At 51.1% G+C, this 18,235-nt stretch overlaps 1 protein-coding gene across 3 annotated transcripts in view; it reads left to right on the forward strand.

Annotated features, from left to right (window-relative positions):
- ARHGEF10L (Rho guanine nucleotide exchange factor 10 like) overlaps positions 1–18,235 on the forward strand; it is a 112,843-nt gene that overhangs the window by 45,778 nt on the left and 48,830 nt on the right. For 2 of the 3 annotated variants that reach the window (XM_083161879.1, XM_083161881.1), the window contains exon 5: positions 15,574–15,665. In XM_083161879.1, coding sequence (XP_083018005.1) covers positions 15,574–15,665 — 92 coding nt within the window. Of the gene's footprint in view, positions 1–15,183; positions 15,345–15,573; positions 15,666–18,235 lie in introns of those variants that run through there. The other variant, XM_083161880.1, reaches the window with a different exon arrangement.

The raw sequence follows: 18,235 nt of genomic DNA on the forward strand, positions 1-18,235 counted from the left end.
TGTACTGTATTCCCTTACTGTATCCTGCCCACTGCTGTGCACTGTATCCCCTTACTGTATCCTGCCCACTGCTGTGTACTGTATCCCCTTACTGTATCCTGCCCACTGCTGTGTCCTGTATTCCCGTACTGTATACGGAACACTGCTGTGTCCTGTATCCCCTTACTGTATACAGAACACTGCTGTGTACTGTATCCTGCCCACTGCTGTGTACTGTATCCCCTTACTGTATCCTGCCCACTGCTGTGTCCTGTATCCCCGTACTGTATACGGAACACTGCTGTGTCCTGTATCCCCTTACTGTATCCTGCCCACTGCTGTGTACTGTATCCCCTTACTGTATCCTGCCCACTGCTGTGCACTGTATCCCCTTACTGTATCCTGCCCACTGCTGTGTACTGTATCCCCGTACTGTATACGGAACACTGCTGTGTACTGTATCCCCTTACTGTATACGGAACACTGCTGTTTTCTGTATCCCCTTACTGTATACAGAACACTGCTGTGTACTGTATCACCTTACTGTATCCTGCCCACTGCTGTGTACTGTATCCCCGTACTGTATACGGAACACTGCTGTGTCCTGTATCCCCTTACTGTATCCTGCCCACTGCTGTGTTCTGATCCCCTTACTGTATACAGAACACTGCTGTTTCCTGTATCCCCTTACTGTATACAGAACACTGCTGTGTACTGTATCACCTTACTGTATCCTGCCCACTGCTGTGCACTGTATCCCCGTACTGTATACGGAACACTGCTGTGTCCTGTATCCCCTTACTGTATCCTGCCCACTGCTGTGTTCTGATCCCCTTACTGTATACAGAACACTGCTGTGTCCTGTATCCCCTTACTGTATCCTGCCCACTGCTGTGTTCTGATCCCCTTACTGTATACAGAACACTGCTGTGTACTGTATCCCCTTACTATATCCTGCCCACTGCTGTGTCCTGTATCCCCGTACTGTATACGGAACACTGCTGTGTCCTGTATCCCCTTACTGTATCCTGCCCACTGCTGTGTACTGTATCCCCTTACTGTATCCTGCCCACTGCTGTGCACTGTATCCCCTTACTGTATCCTGCCCACTGCTGTGTACTGTATCCCCGTACTGTATACGGAACACTGCTGTGTACTGTATCCCCTTACTGTATCCTGCCCACTGCTGTGTCCTGTATCCCTGTACTGTATACGGAACACTGCTGTGTACTGTATCCCCTTACTGTATCCTGCCCACTGCTGTGTCCTGTATCCCCTTACTGTATACAGAACACTGCTGTGTACTGTATCACCTTACTGTATCCTGCCCACTGATGTGTACTGTATCCCCGTACTGTATACGGAACACTGCTGTGTCCTGTATCCCCTTACTGTATCCTGCCCACTGCTGTGTTCTGATCCCCTTACTGTATACCGAACACTGCTGTGTACTGTATCCCCTTACTGTATCCTGCCCACTGCTGTGTACTGTATCCCCGTACTGTATACAGAACACTTCTGTGTCCTGTATCCCCTTACTGTATCCTGCCCACTGCTGTGTTCTGATCCCCTTACTGTATACAGAACACTGCTGTGTACTGTATCCCCTTACTGTATCCTGCCCACTGCTGTGTCCTGTATCCCCGTACTGTATACGGAACACTGCTGTGTACTGTATCCCCTTACTGTATCCTGCCCACTGCTGTGTCCTGTATCCCCTTACTGTATACAGAACACTGCTGTGTACTGTATCCCCTTACTGTATCCTGCCCACTGCTGTGTCCTGTATCCCTGTACTGTATACGGAACACTGCTGTTTACTGTATCCCCTTACTGTATACGGAACACTGCTGTGTACTGTATCCCCTTACTGTATCCTGCCCACTGCTGTGTACTGTATCCCCGTACTGTATCCTGCCCACTGCTGTGTCCTGTATCCCCTTACTGTATCCTGCCCACTGCTGTGTCCTGTATCCCCGTACTGTATCCTGTCCACTGCTGTGTCCTGTATCCCCATACTGTATCCTGCCCACTGCTGTGTCCTGTATCCCCGTACTGTATCCTGCCCACTGCTGTGTCCTGTATCCCCTTACTGTATCCTGCCCACTGCTGTGTCCTGTATCCCCTTACTGTATCCTGCCCACCGCTGTGTCCTGTATCCCCTTACTGTATCCTGCCCACTGCTGTGTCCTGTATCCCCTTACTGTATTCAGAGCACTGCTGTGTCCTGTATCCCCTTACTGTATCCTGCCCACTGCTATGTACTGTATCCGGAACACTGCTGTGTCCTGTATCCCCTTACTGTATCCTTTCCACTGCTGTGTACTGTATCCCCTTACTGTATCCTGCCCACTGCTGTGTCCTGTATCCCCTTACTGTATACAGAACACTGCTGTGTACTGTATCCCCTTACTGTATCCTGCCCACTGCTGTGTCCTGTGTCCCTGTACTGTATACGGAACACTGCTGTGTACTGTATCCCCTTACTGTATATGGAACACTGCTGTGTCCTGTATCCCCTTACTGTATCCTGCCCACTGCTGTGTACTGTATCCCCGTACTGTATCCTACCCACTGCTGTGTCCTGTATCCCCTTACTGTATCCTGCCCACTGCTGTGTCCTGTATCCCCGTACTGTATCCTGCCCACTGCTGTGTCCTGTATCCCCTTACTGTATCCTGCCCACTGCTGTGTACTGTATCCCTGTACTGTATCCTGCCCACTGCTGTGTCCTGTATCCCCTTACTGTATCCTGCCCACTGCTGTGTCCTGTATCCCCTTACTGTATCCTGCCCACTGCTGTGTACTGTATCCCCGTACTGTATCCTGTCCACTGCTGTGTCCTGTATCCCCTTACTGTATCCTGCCCACTGTTGTGTCCTGTATCCCCTTACTGTATCCTGCCCACTGCTGTGTCCTGTATCCCCTTACTGTATCCTGTCCACTGCTGTGTCCTGTATCCCCTTACTGTATCCTGCCCACTGCTGTGTCCTGTATCCCCTTACTGTATCCTGCCCACTGCTGTGTCCTGTATCCCCTTACTGTATCCTGCCCACTGCTGTGTCCTGTATCCCCTTACTGTATCCTGCCCACTGCTGTGTACTGTATCCCCGTACTGTATCCTGTCCACTGCTGTGTCCTGTATTCCCTTACTGTATCCTGCCCACTGTTGTGTCCTGTATCCCCTTACTGTATCCTGCCCACTGCTGTGTCCTTTATCCCCTTACTGTATCCTGCCCACTGCTGTGTCCTGTATCACCTTACTGTATCCTGCCCACTGCTGTGTCCTGTATCCCCTTACTGTATCCTGTCCACTGCTGTGTCCTGTATCCCCTTACTGTATCCTGCCCACTGCTGTGTCCTTTATCCCCTTACTGTATCCTGCCCACTGCTGTGTCCTGTATCCCCTTACTGTATCCTGCCCACTGCTGTGTCCTGTATCCCCGTACTGTATCCTGCCCACTGCTGTGTCCTGTATCACCTTACTGTATCCTGCCCACTGCTGTGTCCTGTATCCCCTTACTGTATCCTGTCCACTGCTGTGTCCTGTATCCCCTTACTGTATCCTTCCCACTGCTGTGTCCTGTATCCCCTTACTGTATCCTGCCCACTGCTGTGTCCTGTATCCCCGTACTGTATCCTGCCCACTGCTGTGTCCTGTATCACCTTACTGTATCCTGCCCACTGCTGTGTCCTGTATCCCCTTACTGTATCCTGTCCACTGCTGTGTCCTGTATCCCCTTACTGTATCCTGCCCACTGCTGTGTCCTGTATCCCCGTACTGTATCCTGCCCACTGCTGTGTCCTGTATCTCCTTACTGTATCCTGCCCACTGCTGTGTCCTGTATCCCCTTACTGTATCCTGCCCACTGCTGTGTCCTGTATCCCCTTACTGTATCCTGCCCACTGCTGTGTCCTGTATCCCCTTACTGTATCCTGCCCACTGCTGTGTCCTGTATCCCCTTACTGTATCCTGCCCACTGCTGTGTACTGTATCCTGTCCACTGCTGTGTCCTGTATCCCCTTACTGTATCCTGCCCACTGTTGTGTCCTGTATCCCCTTACTGTATCCTGCCCACTGCTGTGTCCTGTATCCCCTTACTGTATCCTTCCCACTGCTGTGTCCTGTATCCCCTTACTGTATCCTGCCCACTGCTGTGTCCTGTATCCCTGTACTGTATCCTGCCCACTGCTGTGTCCTGTATCACCTTACTGTATCCTGCCCACTGCTGTGTCCTGTATCCCCTTACTGTATCCTGCCCACTGCTGTGTCCTGTATCCCCTTACTGTATCCTGCCCACTGCTGTGTCCTGTATCCCCTTACTGTATACGGAACACTGCTAATATCGGGAGAAATACTTTATGTACAGCAGAACAGAGCCGTCCGCACATCTCCGGGGAGCCGGCGGCTAAAGGTTACAGAAATGTTTCCAGAGGAAAAAGATATTTTGAAATGGTGGGAAATTCTGCCGGGATTATTTTAGTATCAGTGATCAGACTGAGTGGGGTTCCCAGAGGGTAGCGCGCTGACCCCCATCCGTCCTGCCGCTATTAGTTATGGAGAACGTCCGCGTCTGATGCACGTCTGTAGGGGCTGAGGTAAGTGGGACGTACCAACCTCTCGCGGTACTTCCCTCCGCCCACTGTGCCGCTACCTATCCCATATGTACATACGCGATGACAGCTGCTCTCTGCGATGCGCTCTGGGGCTGGGAGCAGACATGTGACTTCTATTTCACATGGGATGTTGCTATTGACAACCAATCACAATCCACTTCTAAATTATAGAGAGTATCTGATTGGTTGCCCATAGCAACATCCCATCCGAAATTAAACTCCCATCTTGGTCAATTTCCCCCAAAGATGGGAGTTCTATTGGGATGTTGCCTGTAGCAATCCCAGGTATACCCTTTCAGACATACGCTAGTCCCGGGTTTGGGCGCGTTCATGTGAAAAAACCTGGGATTTTCGCGTATGTCTGAAAGGGGTATAAGAAGATTCTGACCATCTTAGTAAATACGCCCGTGTGTGTCTCTCTGTATTATACATCTATGTGTCTGTGCATGGTGCCTATGTACTAAGCATAGGAGAGCGATACAGTGCCCACTAACCAGCTCCTAGCTGTGCAAAATGGCAGTTAGGAGCCAACTGGTCAGTACTTTATCTCTCCCCAAGGCTTAGTACATAGGCCCTTTCAGTCTAATATTCATACGTGATAGTGGAGAATGATGGTAAATGTGATCAGTCTGTGCGGCGGTGATCCGGACGGGAGATCTGCTTGTCAGTCCTTAGGAGAGTTCCCTCCTGATTAGTAATCACTCAGACCTGCTGCAGCCATTGTGGGCCTGTGTGTGAGGCCTCCGCCCACTGCATAGATTCGGGTTGCCAGGGAGACCTATTGTCACCAGCCAAGCAACGAGGACGTACCCTGCATAGGGATCAGGCTAGGCCTGTTACTGTGACACGTTGTGTGACTGTCCTGGTGACGGCGGCAGTGTGCGAGTTATTCTGTCCGACACTGTGACAGGAAGCCTGGTCAATGTAGTGCACACGCCATTCAGAGGACGTACCCTGCATAGGGATCAGCCTGGGCCTGTTACTGTGACACGTTGTGTGACTGTCCTGGTGACAGCGGCAGTGTGCGAGTTATTCCAGCTGTCACTGTGACTGGAAGCCTGGTCAATGTAGTGCACATGCCATTCAGAGGACGTACCCTGCATAGGGATCAGCCTGGGCCTGTTACTGGGACACGTTGTGTGACTGTCCTGGTGATGGCGGCAGTGTGCGAGTTATTCTGTCCGACACTGTGACTGGAAGCCTGGTCAATGTAGTGCACACGCCATTCAGAGGACGTACCCTGCATAGGGATCAGCCTGGGCCTGTTACTGGGACACGTTGTGTGACTGTCCTGGTGACAGCGGCATTGTGCGAGTTATTCCAGCTGTCACTGTGACTGGAAGCCTGGTCAATGTAGTGCACACGCCATTCAGAGGACGTACCCTGCATAGGGATCAGCCTGGGCCTGTTACTGTGACACGTTGTGTGACTGTCCTGGTGATGGCGGCAGTGTGCGAGTTATTCCAGCTGTCACTGTGACTGGAAGCCTGGTCAATGTAGTGCACACGCCATTCATCAGAGGATGAATGGCACATGCCCAAACCATCGATGGTAAAAAATCTAATTGATAAATTTGTATGTGGCCACACCCCTTCTCCTAACATGCGGCATGGTGCAGTATATACAGGTCCTGGAAATATCTTTTCTATCCGCTATAATTCACAGCAGAGTGCAAGTAATTCCTTCTACAACACGTCAGTGATTATAACCGATGACATCAGAGCGCCATTATAACTGATGACATCAGAATGCGATTATAACTGATGACATCAGAATGAGATTATAACTGATGACATCAGAGCACGATTATAACCGATGATATCAGAGCGCAATTATAAAGGATGATATCAGAGCGCGATTATAACTGATGACATCAGAGCGTGATTATAACTGATCACATCAGAACTCACAGGTTGCGGATACAGTGTATTGAGCGCCGGACATTGGCACTTATTCTAGTTCACTCTTTCTGACAAAATCCTTCTTAGATGGACAAAACCATGTGCACTGCAGGGGGGCAGATGTAACATGTGCAGAGAGAATTAGATTTGGGTGAGTCATTTTGTTTCTGTGCAGGGTAAATACTGGCTGCTTTATTTTTACACTGCAATATAGATCTCACTTTGAAGTAAAACCCCACCCAAATCTAATTCTCTCTGCACAAGTAACATCTGGCCCCCTGCAGTGCAAATGGTATTGTCCATCTAAGAAGGATTTTGTCAGAAAGAGTGAACTAGAATAAGGGCCATTATGCGTTAGATGTACTAAGCATTGGAGAGTGGTAAAGTGAAGAGAAATAAACTGCACACCAATCAGCTCCTGTCCATTTTTCAAACCTAGCCTGTAACATGGCATCTAGGAGCTGATTGGCTGGTACTTTGGGCCTTATTCCTTCTGGCAAATTCCTTCTTAGATGGACAAAACCCATGCTGCTCTGCAGGTGGGGCAGATGTAACTTGTGCAGAGAGAAGTAGATTTGGGTGGGGTTTCACCTCAAAGTGAGATCTATATTGCAGTGTAGAAATAAAGCAGTCAGTATTTACCCTGCACAGAAACAAAATACCTCACCAAATCTAACTCTCTCTGCACAAGTAACATCTGCCCCACCTGCAGTGCACATGGTTTTGCCCATCTAAGAAGGAATTTGCCAGAAGGAGTGAACCAGAATAAGGGCCTTTATCTCTCTCCAGGCTGTGATAGGCCTCAGTAGTGTGAATTCTCGGAGCTTGCAATGTGGAAAGTTCCTCCTCTTTCATTTCCTAAATAAAAAACCCCCAGACACCAGCGATGTGTGTTCCCGTACAAGCACTTGTTGCGCAAGTACGATCACAAGAATGAGGCTGGCAAGGCATGCTGTTACTTGTAGTGCTACCACCAAGCATTAACAAGCGGACTTGTGCAGCAGCAGCAGATTGATGTCAGCATAGGATAAGGGTTCCCAGGCTGTCAGTAAGCCTGAAATACAGGTTGTTTTAGTGATAGCCAATGCTTACACACAGGTGATAAATAAAAGTAACTGAGGTATTAATGACATCACCTGTGCTTAAAGCTGCATACACACACACAATGCGACTGCTCAGTCAACAATATCATATAAACGATTTCCTTGAACCCCAGAATGAATGATGTAGTTATAGTGCATACACACTGAGCAATGTGACACAGAATAAAGATACATCGTTCACTTTTCTACAGATTATCGGGTTTTATGACAAACGTATCCTTAGATTTATCGCTCGCATGCACTGAACAATATACAAATAGTCATAAGCGACATAGGCAAAATCGAACTGCAAGTACAGACAACAGGGGGGTTTGAGAACGACCCACGCGAGCCTGCATCGTTAACAAGCTAGATGATATGCACAATAATCGTGCATATTGTTAGAAAGTGTCTTGTTCGCAGCTTACCTGGGCTGTTGAGTTGGGTACGCACTTGGTGATATATCGCTGGACCATCGGCCAGTGTGTACCAACGATATGTCTGTGAATACAGGCGGTTGGCGGATCACCCATACACACAGCACGATGCGCCAATATATCTTTCCATATATTGGCTATTCCCAGACATACCGGTGGCCAGAGAATTCCCAGCTAATCAGTCCTGGTTTTAAGAGGAAGAATAGGAAAGTACCAACAGTGGAGCGCAATTAAAACAAAGGGCAGCTAGTGTGATTACACCAAAAGGTATAACATCCAGAATATACCCAAAATGGAATTCAACAGGCAGGCTTGGTGACCTGAAATGATATCCACCCAATCTCACAATTCATGTGAGTAGGTGGAATAAAACACAATATAGTGCAAATTATCCTTTCGTAAAGACAGTATTTAATATAAGTCCGCACTTACACAGAGTAGACTTTTAAAACAGCATGAGATAGCAACCCCAAGGCAAAGCTGCTAACGATCAGGTGGATAAGACATAACAGTGCTACGCGTTTCGGATTACCTTCTTCAGGAGTGTATATATTATATATACACTCCTGAAGAAGGTAATCCGAAACGCTTTGAGTGTTTGTGAGGACTCCCCACGTATGGATATCACTCCGCCTGTGTGCTACATGTATGGATATTACCCTGCGCTCCGCCTGTGTGCTACATGTATGGATATCACTCCGCCTGTGTGCTACATGTATGGATATCACTCCGCCTGTGTGCTACATGTATGGATATCACTCCGCCTGTGTGCTACATGTATGGATATCATTCCGCCTCTGTGGTACATGTATGGATATCACTCCGCCTGTGTACTACATGTATGGATATTACCAGGGCTATTTTTCAGTAGACTCCAGCAGGAACTGAGGCCCTTATTCTAGTTCACTCTTTCTGACAAAATATTTCTTAGATGGACAAAACCATGTGCACTGCAGGTGAGGCAGGTGTAAAACCCCACCCAAATCTAATTATCTCTGCACAAGTAACACCTGCCTCACCTGCAATGCACATGGTTTTGTCCATCTAAGAAATATTTTGTCAGAAAGAGTGAACTAGAATAAGGGCCTCAGTTCCTGCTGGAGCCTACTGAAAAATAGCCCTGGATATTACCCTGCGCTCCGCCTGTGTGCTACATGTATGGATATTACTCAGCCTGTGTGCTACATGTATGGATATTACTCTGCCTGTGTGCTACATGTATGGATATCACTCCGCCTGTGTGCTACATGTATGGATATCACCCTGCGCTCCACCTGTGTGCTTCATGTATGGATATCACTCCGCCTGTGTGCTACATGTATGGATATTACCCTGCACTCCGCCTGTGTGCTACATGTATGGATATTACCCTGCGCTCCGCCTGTGTGCTACATGTATGGATATCACCCTGCGCTCCACCTGTGTGCTACATGTATGTATATCACTCCGCCTGTGTGCTTCATGTATGGATATCACTCCGCCTGTGTGCTACATGTATGGATATTACCCTGCACTCCGCCTGTGTGCTACATGTATGGATATCACCCTGCCCTCCGCCTGTGTGCTACATGTATGGATATCACCCTGCGCTCCGCCTGTGTGCTACATGTATGGATATCACCCTGCACTCTGCCTGTGTGCTACATGTATGGATATCACCCTGCGCTCCACCTGTGTGCTACATGTATGGATATCACCCTGCACTCCGCCTGTGTGCTACATGTATGGATATCACCCTGCGCTCCGCCTGTGTGCTACATGTATGGATATCACCCTGCCCTCCGCCTGTGTGCTACATGTATGGATATCACCCTGCGCTCCGCCTGTGTGCTACATGTATGGATATCACCCTGCGCTCCGCCTGTGTGTTACATGTATGGATATCACCCTGCCCTCCGCCTGTGTGCTTCATGTATGGATATCACTCCGCCTGTGTGCTACATGTATGGATATCACTCCGCCTGTGTGCTACATGTATGGATATCACCCTGCGCTCCACCTGTGTGCTTCATGTATGGATATCACTCCGCCTGTGTGCTACATGTATGGATATTACCCTGCACTCCGCCTGTGTGCTACATGTATGGATATTACCCTGCGCTCCGCCTGTGTGCTACATGTATGGATATCACTCCGCCTGTGTGCTACATGTATGGATATCACCCTGCGCTCCACCTGTGTGCTTCATGTATGGATATCACTCCGCCTGTGTGCTACATGTATGGATATTACCCTGCACTCCGCCTGTGTGCTACATGTATGGATATTACCCTGCGCTCCGCCTGTGTGCTACATGTATGGATATCACTCCGCCTGTGTGCTACATGTATGGATATCACCCTGCGCTCCACCTGTGTGCTACATGTATGGATATCACTCCGCCTGTGTGCTTCATGTATGGATATCACTCCGCCTGTGTGCTACATGTATGGATATTACCCTGCACTCCGCCTGTGTGCTACATGTATGGATATCACCCTGCCCTCCGCCTGTGTGCTACATGTATGGATATCACCCTGCGCTCCGCCTGTGTGCTACATGTATGGATATCACCCTGCGCTCTGCCTGTGTGTTACATGTATGGATATTACCCTGCGCTCCGCCTGTGTGCTACATGTATGGATATTACCCTGCGCTCCGCCTGTGTGCTACATGTATGGATATCACCCTGCGCTCCGCCTGTGTGTTACATGTATGGATATCACCCTGCGCTCCGTCTGTGTGCTACATGTATGGATATCACCCTGCGCTCCCCCTGTGTGCTACATGTATGGATATCACCCTGCGCTCCGCCTGTGTGCTACATGTATGGATATCACCCTGCGCTCTGCCTGTGTGCTACATGTATGGATATCACCCTGCGCTCTGCCTGTGTGCTACATGTATGGATATCACCCTGCGCTCTGCCTGTGTGCTACATGTATGGATATCACCCTGCCCTCCGCCTGTGTGCTACATGTATGGATATTACCCTGCGCTCCGCCTGTGTGCTACATGTATGGATATTACCCTGCGCTCTGCCTGTGTGCTACATGTATGGATATTATCCTGCCCTCCCCCTGTGTGTTACATGTATGGATATCACCCTGCCCTCCGCCTGTGTGCTACATGTATGGATATTACCCTGCGCTCCGCCTGTGTGCTACATGTATGGATATTATCCTGCGCTCCGCCTGTGTGCTACATGTATGGATATTATCCTGCGCTCCGCCTGTGTGCTACATGTATGGATATCACCCTGCGCTCCACCTGTGTGCTACATGTATGGATATCACCCTGCGCTCCGCCTGTGTGCTACATGTATGGATATCACCCTGCGCTCCGCCTGTGTGCTTCATGTATGGATATCACTCCGCCTGTGTGCTACATGTATGGATATTACCCTGCACTCCGCCTGTGTGCTACATGTATGGATATCACTCCGCCTATGTGGTACATGTATGGATATCACTCCGCCTGTGTGCTACATGTATGGATATCACCCTGCGCTCCGCCTGTGTGCTACATGTATGGATATCTCCCTGCGCTCCGCCTGTGTGCTACATGTATGGATATCACCCTGCGCTCCGCCTGTGTGCTACATGTATGGATATTATCCTGCGCTCCGCCTGTGTGCTACATGTATGGATATCACCCTGCACTCTGCCTGTGTGTTACATGTATGGATATCACCCTGCGCTCTGCCTGTGTGCTACATGTATGGATATCACCCTGCGCTCTGCCTGTGTGCTACATGTATGGATATTATCCTGCGCTCCGCCTGTGTGCTACATGTATGGATATTATCCTGCGCTCCACCTGTGTGCTACATGTATGGATATCTCCTTGCCCTCCGCCTGTGTGCTACATGTATGGATATCACCCTGCGCTCCGCCTGTGTGCTACATGTATGGATATCACCCTGCACTCCGCCTGTGTGCTACATGTATGGATATCACCCTGCGCTCCGCCTGTGTGCTACATGTATGGATATCACCCTGCGCTCTGCCTGTGTGCTACATGTATGGATATTATCCTGCGCTCCGCCTGTGTGCTACATGTATGGATATTATCCTGCGCTCCGCCTGTGTGCTACATGTATGGATATCACCCTGCGCTCCGCCTGTGTGCTACATGTATGGATATCACCCTGCGCTCCGCCTGTGTGCTACATGTATGGATATCACCCTGCGCTCCGCCTGTGTGCTTCATGTATGGATATCACCCTGCGCTCCGCCTGTGTGCTACATGTATGGATATCACCCTGCGCTCCGCCTGTGTGTTACATGTATGGATATCACCCTGCGCTCCGCCTGTGTGCTACATGTATGGATATCACCCTGCGCTCCGCCTGTGTGCTACATGTATGGATATCACCCTGCGCTCCGCCTGTGTGCTACATGTATGGATATCACCCTGCACTCCGCCTGTGTGCTACATGTATGGATATCACCCTGCGCTCCGCCTGTGTGCTACATGTATGGATATTACCCTGCACTCCGCCTGTGTGCTACATGTATGGATATCACCCTGCGCTCCGCCTGTGTGCTACATGTATGGATATCACCCTGCGCTCCGCCTGTGTGCTACATGTATGGATATCTCCTTGCCCTCCGCCTGTGTGCTACATGTATGGATATCACCCTGCGCTCCGCCTGTGTGCTACATGTATGGATATCTCCTTGCCCTCCGCCTGTGTGCTACATGTATGGATATTACCCTGCACTCCGCCTGTGTGTTACATGTATGGAATCACCCTGCACTCCGCCTGTGTGCTACATGTATGGATATCACCCTGCGCTCCGCCTGTGTGCTACATGTATGGATATTATCCTGCACTCCGCCTGTGTGCTACATGTATAGATATCACCCTGCCCTCCGCCTGTGTGCTACATGTATGGATATCACCCTGCGCTCCGCCTGTGTGCTACATGTATGGATATCACTCTGCGCTCCGCCTGTGTGCTACATGTATGGATATCACTCCGCCTGTGTGCTACATATATGGATATCTCCCTGCACTCCGCCTGTGTGCTACATGTATGGATATCTCCTTGCCCTCCGCCTGTGTGCTACATGTATGGATATCACCCTGCGCTCCGCCTGTGTGCTACATGTATGGATATCTCCTTGCCCTCCGCCTGTGTGCTACATGTATGGATATTACCCTGCACTCCGCCTGTGTGTTACATGTATGGAATCACCCTGCACTCCGCCTGTGTGCTACATGTATGGATATCACCCTGCGCTCCGCCTGTGTGCTACATGTATGGATATTATCCTGCACTCCGCCTGTGTGCTACATGTATGGATATTACCCTGCGCTCCGCCTGTGTGCTACATGTATGGATATTACCCTGCGCTCCGCCTGTGTGTTACATGTATGGATATCACCCTGCGCTCTGCCTGTGTGCTACATGTATGGATATCACCCTGCGCTCTGCCTGTGTGCTACATGTATGGATATCACTCCGCCTGTGTGCTACATGTATAGATATCACCCTGCCCTCCGCCTGTGTGCTACATGTATGGATATCACCCTGCGCTCCGCCTGTGTGCTACATGTATGGATATCACCCTGCGCTCCGCCTGTGTGCTACATGTATGGATATCACCCTGCACTCCGCCTGTGTGCTACATGTATGGATATCACCCTGCACTCCGCCTGTGTGCTACATGTATGGATATTACCCTGCGCTCCGCCTGTGTGCTACATGTATGGATATTACCCTGCGCTCCGCCTGTGTGTTACATGTATGGATATCACCCTGCCCTCCGCCTGTGTGCTACATGTATGGATATCACCCTGCCCTCCGCCTGTGTGCTACATGTATGGATATCACCCTGCGCTCCGCCTGTGTGCTACATGTATGGATATCACCCTGCGCTCTGCCTGTGTGCTACATGTATGGATATCACCCTGCGCTCCGCCTGTGTGCTACATGTATGGATATCACTCCGCCTGTGTGCTACATGTATGGATATTACCCTGCACTCCGCCTGTGTGCTACATGTATGGATATCACCCTGCGCTCCGCCTGTGTGCTACATGTATGGATATCACCCTGCGCTCCGCCTGTGTGCTACATGTATGGATATCACCCTGCGCTCCGCCTGTGTGCTACATGTATGGATATTACCCTGCGCTCCGCCTGTGTGCTACATGTATGGATATCACCCTGCGCTCCGCCTGTGTGCTACATGTATGGATATCACCCTGCGCTCCGCCTGTGTGCTACATGTATGGATATCACCCTGCGCTCCGCCTGTGTGCTACATGTATGGATATTACCCTGCGCTCCGCCTGTGTGCTACATGTATGGATATCACCCTGCACTCCGCCTGTGTGCTACATGTATGGATATTACCCTGCGCTCCGCCTGTGTGTTACATGTATGGATATTACCCTGCGCTCCGCCTGTGTGTTACATGTATGGATATCACCCTGCCCTCCGCCTGTGTGGTACATGTATGGATATCACCCTGCGCTCCGCCTGTGTGCTACATGTATGGATATCACCCTGCCCTCCGCCTGTGTGCTACATGTATGGATATTATCCTGCCCTCCGCCTGTGTGCTACATGTATGGATATCACCCTGCGCTCCGCCTGTGTGCTACATGTATGGATATCACCCTGCCCTCCGCCTGTGTGCTACATGTATGGATATCACCCTGCCCTCCGCCTGTGTGCTACATGTATGGATATCACCCTGCGCTCCGCCTGTGTGTTACATGTATGGATATTACCCTGCGCTCTGCCTGTGTGCTACATGTATGGATATTACCCTGCGCTCTGCCTGTGTGCTACATGTATGGATATCACCCTGCGCTCCGCCTGTGTGCTACATGTATGGATATTACCCTGCGCTCTGCCTGTGTGCTACATGTATGGATATTACCCTGCGCTCCGCCTGTGTGCTACATGTATGGATATCACCCTGCACTCCGCCTGTGTTGTGTCTGTGGAGTCCTGGGAGAGGCAGACGTACAGGGGGGGAGGAAGGAGAGAGGGAGGGAGGGTGTGGATGGGACTGCAGGCCCTGGCTGTGTGTGTGTGTGTGTGTGTGACTGGGGCCGGCCAGAATGTTGCTGGATCTGTACTTCCTGCTGACTAATTGATGGATCTGGTGGGATCTGCCGGGCAGCGGTGTGTGAGGGGTTAAGTGCACCAGGTAACGTGATGCTGGGGTTCTGCACCCCTAATGTATGTGGTGGCGGCTCACATCTGCAGTACATGTCCGATCAATGAGTGCTGGGACTGTCTGAGAGTGCTGTGTGCAGTGCTGCAGAGAGACCTCCCAGAGGCAATCAGAGACAGCTGCACGCTGGGGAGACCGGCCACAGTTAGGTTTGTGTCTCTTGTGCTTCCCCTAAGTTCTCACGGGGATTTCTGCACCGTTCTCTGCAGCCGTGTCCTCATTACGTTCCCTGCATTGTATGTACAGCTTGTATACCAGGCTAGAGCTGGGGGGGGGGGGGGGGGGGCTGCGGTGGTCCCTGGGGTGCCAGGATTTGGGGTCAGCACACAGGAAGCAGCACAGACAGGCCAGTGATATGTACTTACATGTTCCCCACAGGAACCCCTCGTCTGTCAGTAATGGGGAGCCCGGAGGCCGGGGAAAGCTGGATGTCCTTTCCTACAGCATCAAGAAGAGTCTGAGCAAGAAACGTGAGTACCCCACTGAATGGGAGTACCCCAATCATTCATTCATTACAGTGTGGGTAATACATCACCTGTGGTAGGGACACGTGACTGTGATATATATAGCGCTATGGGGATATATCTGTCACAGAGATCACTTTAATTACACATACATGTGTGTGGTACATGTATGTCAGCACGAGTCCCCCTCCTCTGTGTCTGATACATGTAAAGTATGTCAGCACGAATCCCTCTAATCTGTGTGTCTGGCACCTGTATGTCGGCACGGATCCCCCTCCTCTGTGTGTCTGGCACATGTATGTCGGCACGGATCCCCCTCCTCTGTGTGCCTGGTACATGTATGTCGGCACGGATCCCCCTCCTCTGTGTGCCTGGCACATGTATGTTAGTACGGATCCCCCTCCTCTGTGTACCTGGCACATGTATGTTAGTACGGATCCCCCTCCTCTGTGTGCCTGGTACATGTATGTCGGCAGGTATCCCCCTCCTCTGTGTGCCTGGCACATATATGTCAGCACGGATCCCCCTCCTCTGTGTGCCTGGTACATGTATGTCGGCACGGATCCCCCTCCTCTGTGTGCCTGGTACCTGTATGTCGGCACGGATCCCCCTCCTCTGTGTGTCTGGCACCTGTATGTCGGCACGGATCCCCCTCCTCTGTGTGTCTGGCACCTGTATGTCGGCACGGATCCCCCTTCTCTGTGTGCCTGGTACATGTATGTCAGCACGGATCCCCCTCCTCTGTGTGCCTGGCACATGTATGTCGGCACGGATCCCCCTCCTCTGTGTGCCTGGCACATGTGTGTCGGCACGGATCCCCCTCCTCTGTGTGCCTGGCACATGTGTGTCGGCACGGATCCCCCTCCTCTGTGTACCAGGCACATGTGTGTCGGCACGGATCCCCCTCCTCTGTGTACCAGGCACATGTGTGTCGGCACGGATCCCCCTCCTCTGTGTGCCTGGCACATGTGTGTCGGCACGGATCCCCCTCCTCTGTGCCTGGCACATGTATGTCGGCACGGATCCCGTCCTCTGTGTGCCTGGCACATGTATGTCGGCACGGATCCCGTCCTCTGTGTGCCTGGCACATGTATGTCGGCACGGATCCTCTTCCTCTGTGTGTCTGGCACATGTGTGTCGGCACGGATCCCCCTCCTCTGTGTGCCTGGCACATGTATGTCGGCACGGATCCCCTTCCTCTGTGTGTCTGGCACATGTGTGTCGGCACGGATCCCCCTCCTCTGTGTGCCTGGTACATGTATGTCGGCACGGATCCCCCTCCTCTGTGTGCCTGGCACATGTGTGTCGGCACGGATCCCCCTCCTCTGTGTACCGGGCACATGTATGTTGGCACGGATCCCGTCCTCTGTGTGCCTGGCACATGTATGTCGGCACGGATCCCGTCCTCTGTGTGCCTGGCACATGTATGTCGGCACGGATCCTCTTCCTCTGTGTGTCTGGCACATGTGTGTCGGCACGGATCCCCCTCCTCTGTGTGCCTGGCACATGTATGTCGGCACGGATCCCCTTCCTCTGTGTGTCTGGCACATGTGTGTCGGCACGGATCCCCCTCCTCTGTGTGCCTGGTACATGTATGTCGGCACGGATCCCCCTCCTCTGTGTGCCTGGCACATGTGTGTCGGCACGGATCCCCCTCCTCTGTGTACCGGGCACATGTATGTTGGCACGGATCCCGTCCTCTGTGTGCCTGGCACATGTATGTCGGCACGGATCCCGTCCTCTGTGTGCCTGGCACATGTGTGTCCGCACGGATGGGGTCAGTCCCATTTCCCGCTGCGGCCGCACTGTACATCCGGTGCACATCCCGTGGCAGTGGCGCGTCACACTCTCCGCAGTTAATAGTGTTGATCCCAAAGTCTAGGTCTACAGTAAATAAATAGATCGACACGCACAAGGTCGACGCAGGAAAAAGTCAACATGTTTTAGCACTCAATAATATAAATACTGTGGCAAGGCATGCTGGGAGTTGTAGTTTCACAACAGCTGAAGAGCCACAGGATGCCTACACCAGAGATAGACAGTCAGCAGGGCGACAATAAAAGGTCGACATCAACAAGGTTCACATCGCCAAAAGGTCGACACAAACACAAGGTCCAACTGAGTCTTTGTTAATTTTTCCCCCCTATTCTCATTTATTTGCACTTTCCGTCCACGTGGGCTGTAATTGTGACCGGCGCTGTACCGTGCGCAGCGGAGCGAGGGAAATACGGAGCATGCGCGCTACACCTCATTGGGGGATCACATGCTCATCTGTCACCAGAAAACCCTGATAAGCTCATGTCGACCTTTTCATGTGTCACCATTTTCCATGCTGACCTATTGATGTCGACTTACTGACTGTATGGACGCTGTAGACTTTTTAATCCGGAACCTCACTCTCAGGTTACACAACGGGATCCGTCTATTAATAGCAGCTGGAGTAAGATGACGCCGGGCAGAGATTGGGGTGGGGTACGCCGTAATGATACACCAGTGTAGGGGGGACGCTGGTCTGCAGACGCTAATGATCCTATAATGGTATACCCCAGTGTAGGGGGGGACGCTGGTCTGCAGAC

This window comes from Crinia signifera, chromosome 19, assembly GCF_055691185.1.
Source record: "Crinia signifera chromosome 19, ASM5569118v1, whole genome shotgun sequence".
Taxonomy (NCBI): Eukaryota; Metazoa; Chordata; class Amphibia; order Anura; family Myobatrachidae; genus Crinia; species Crinia signifera.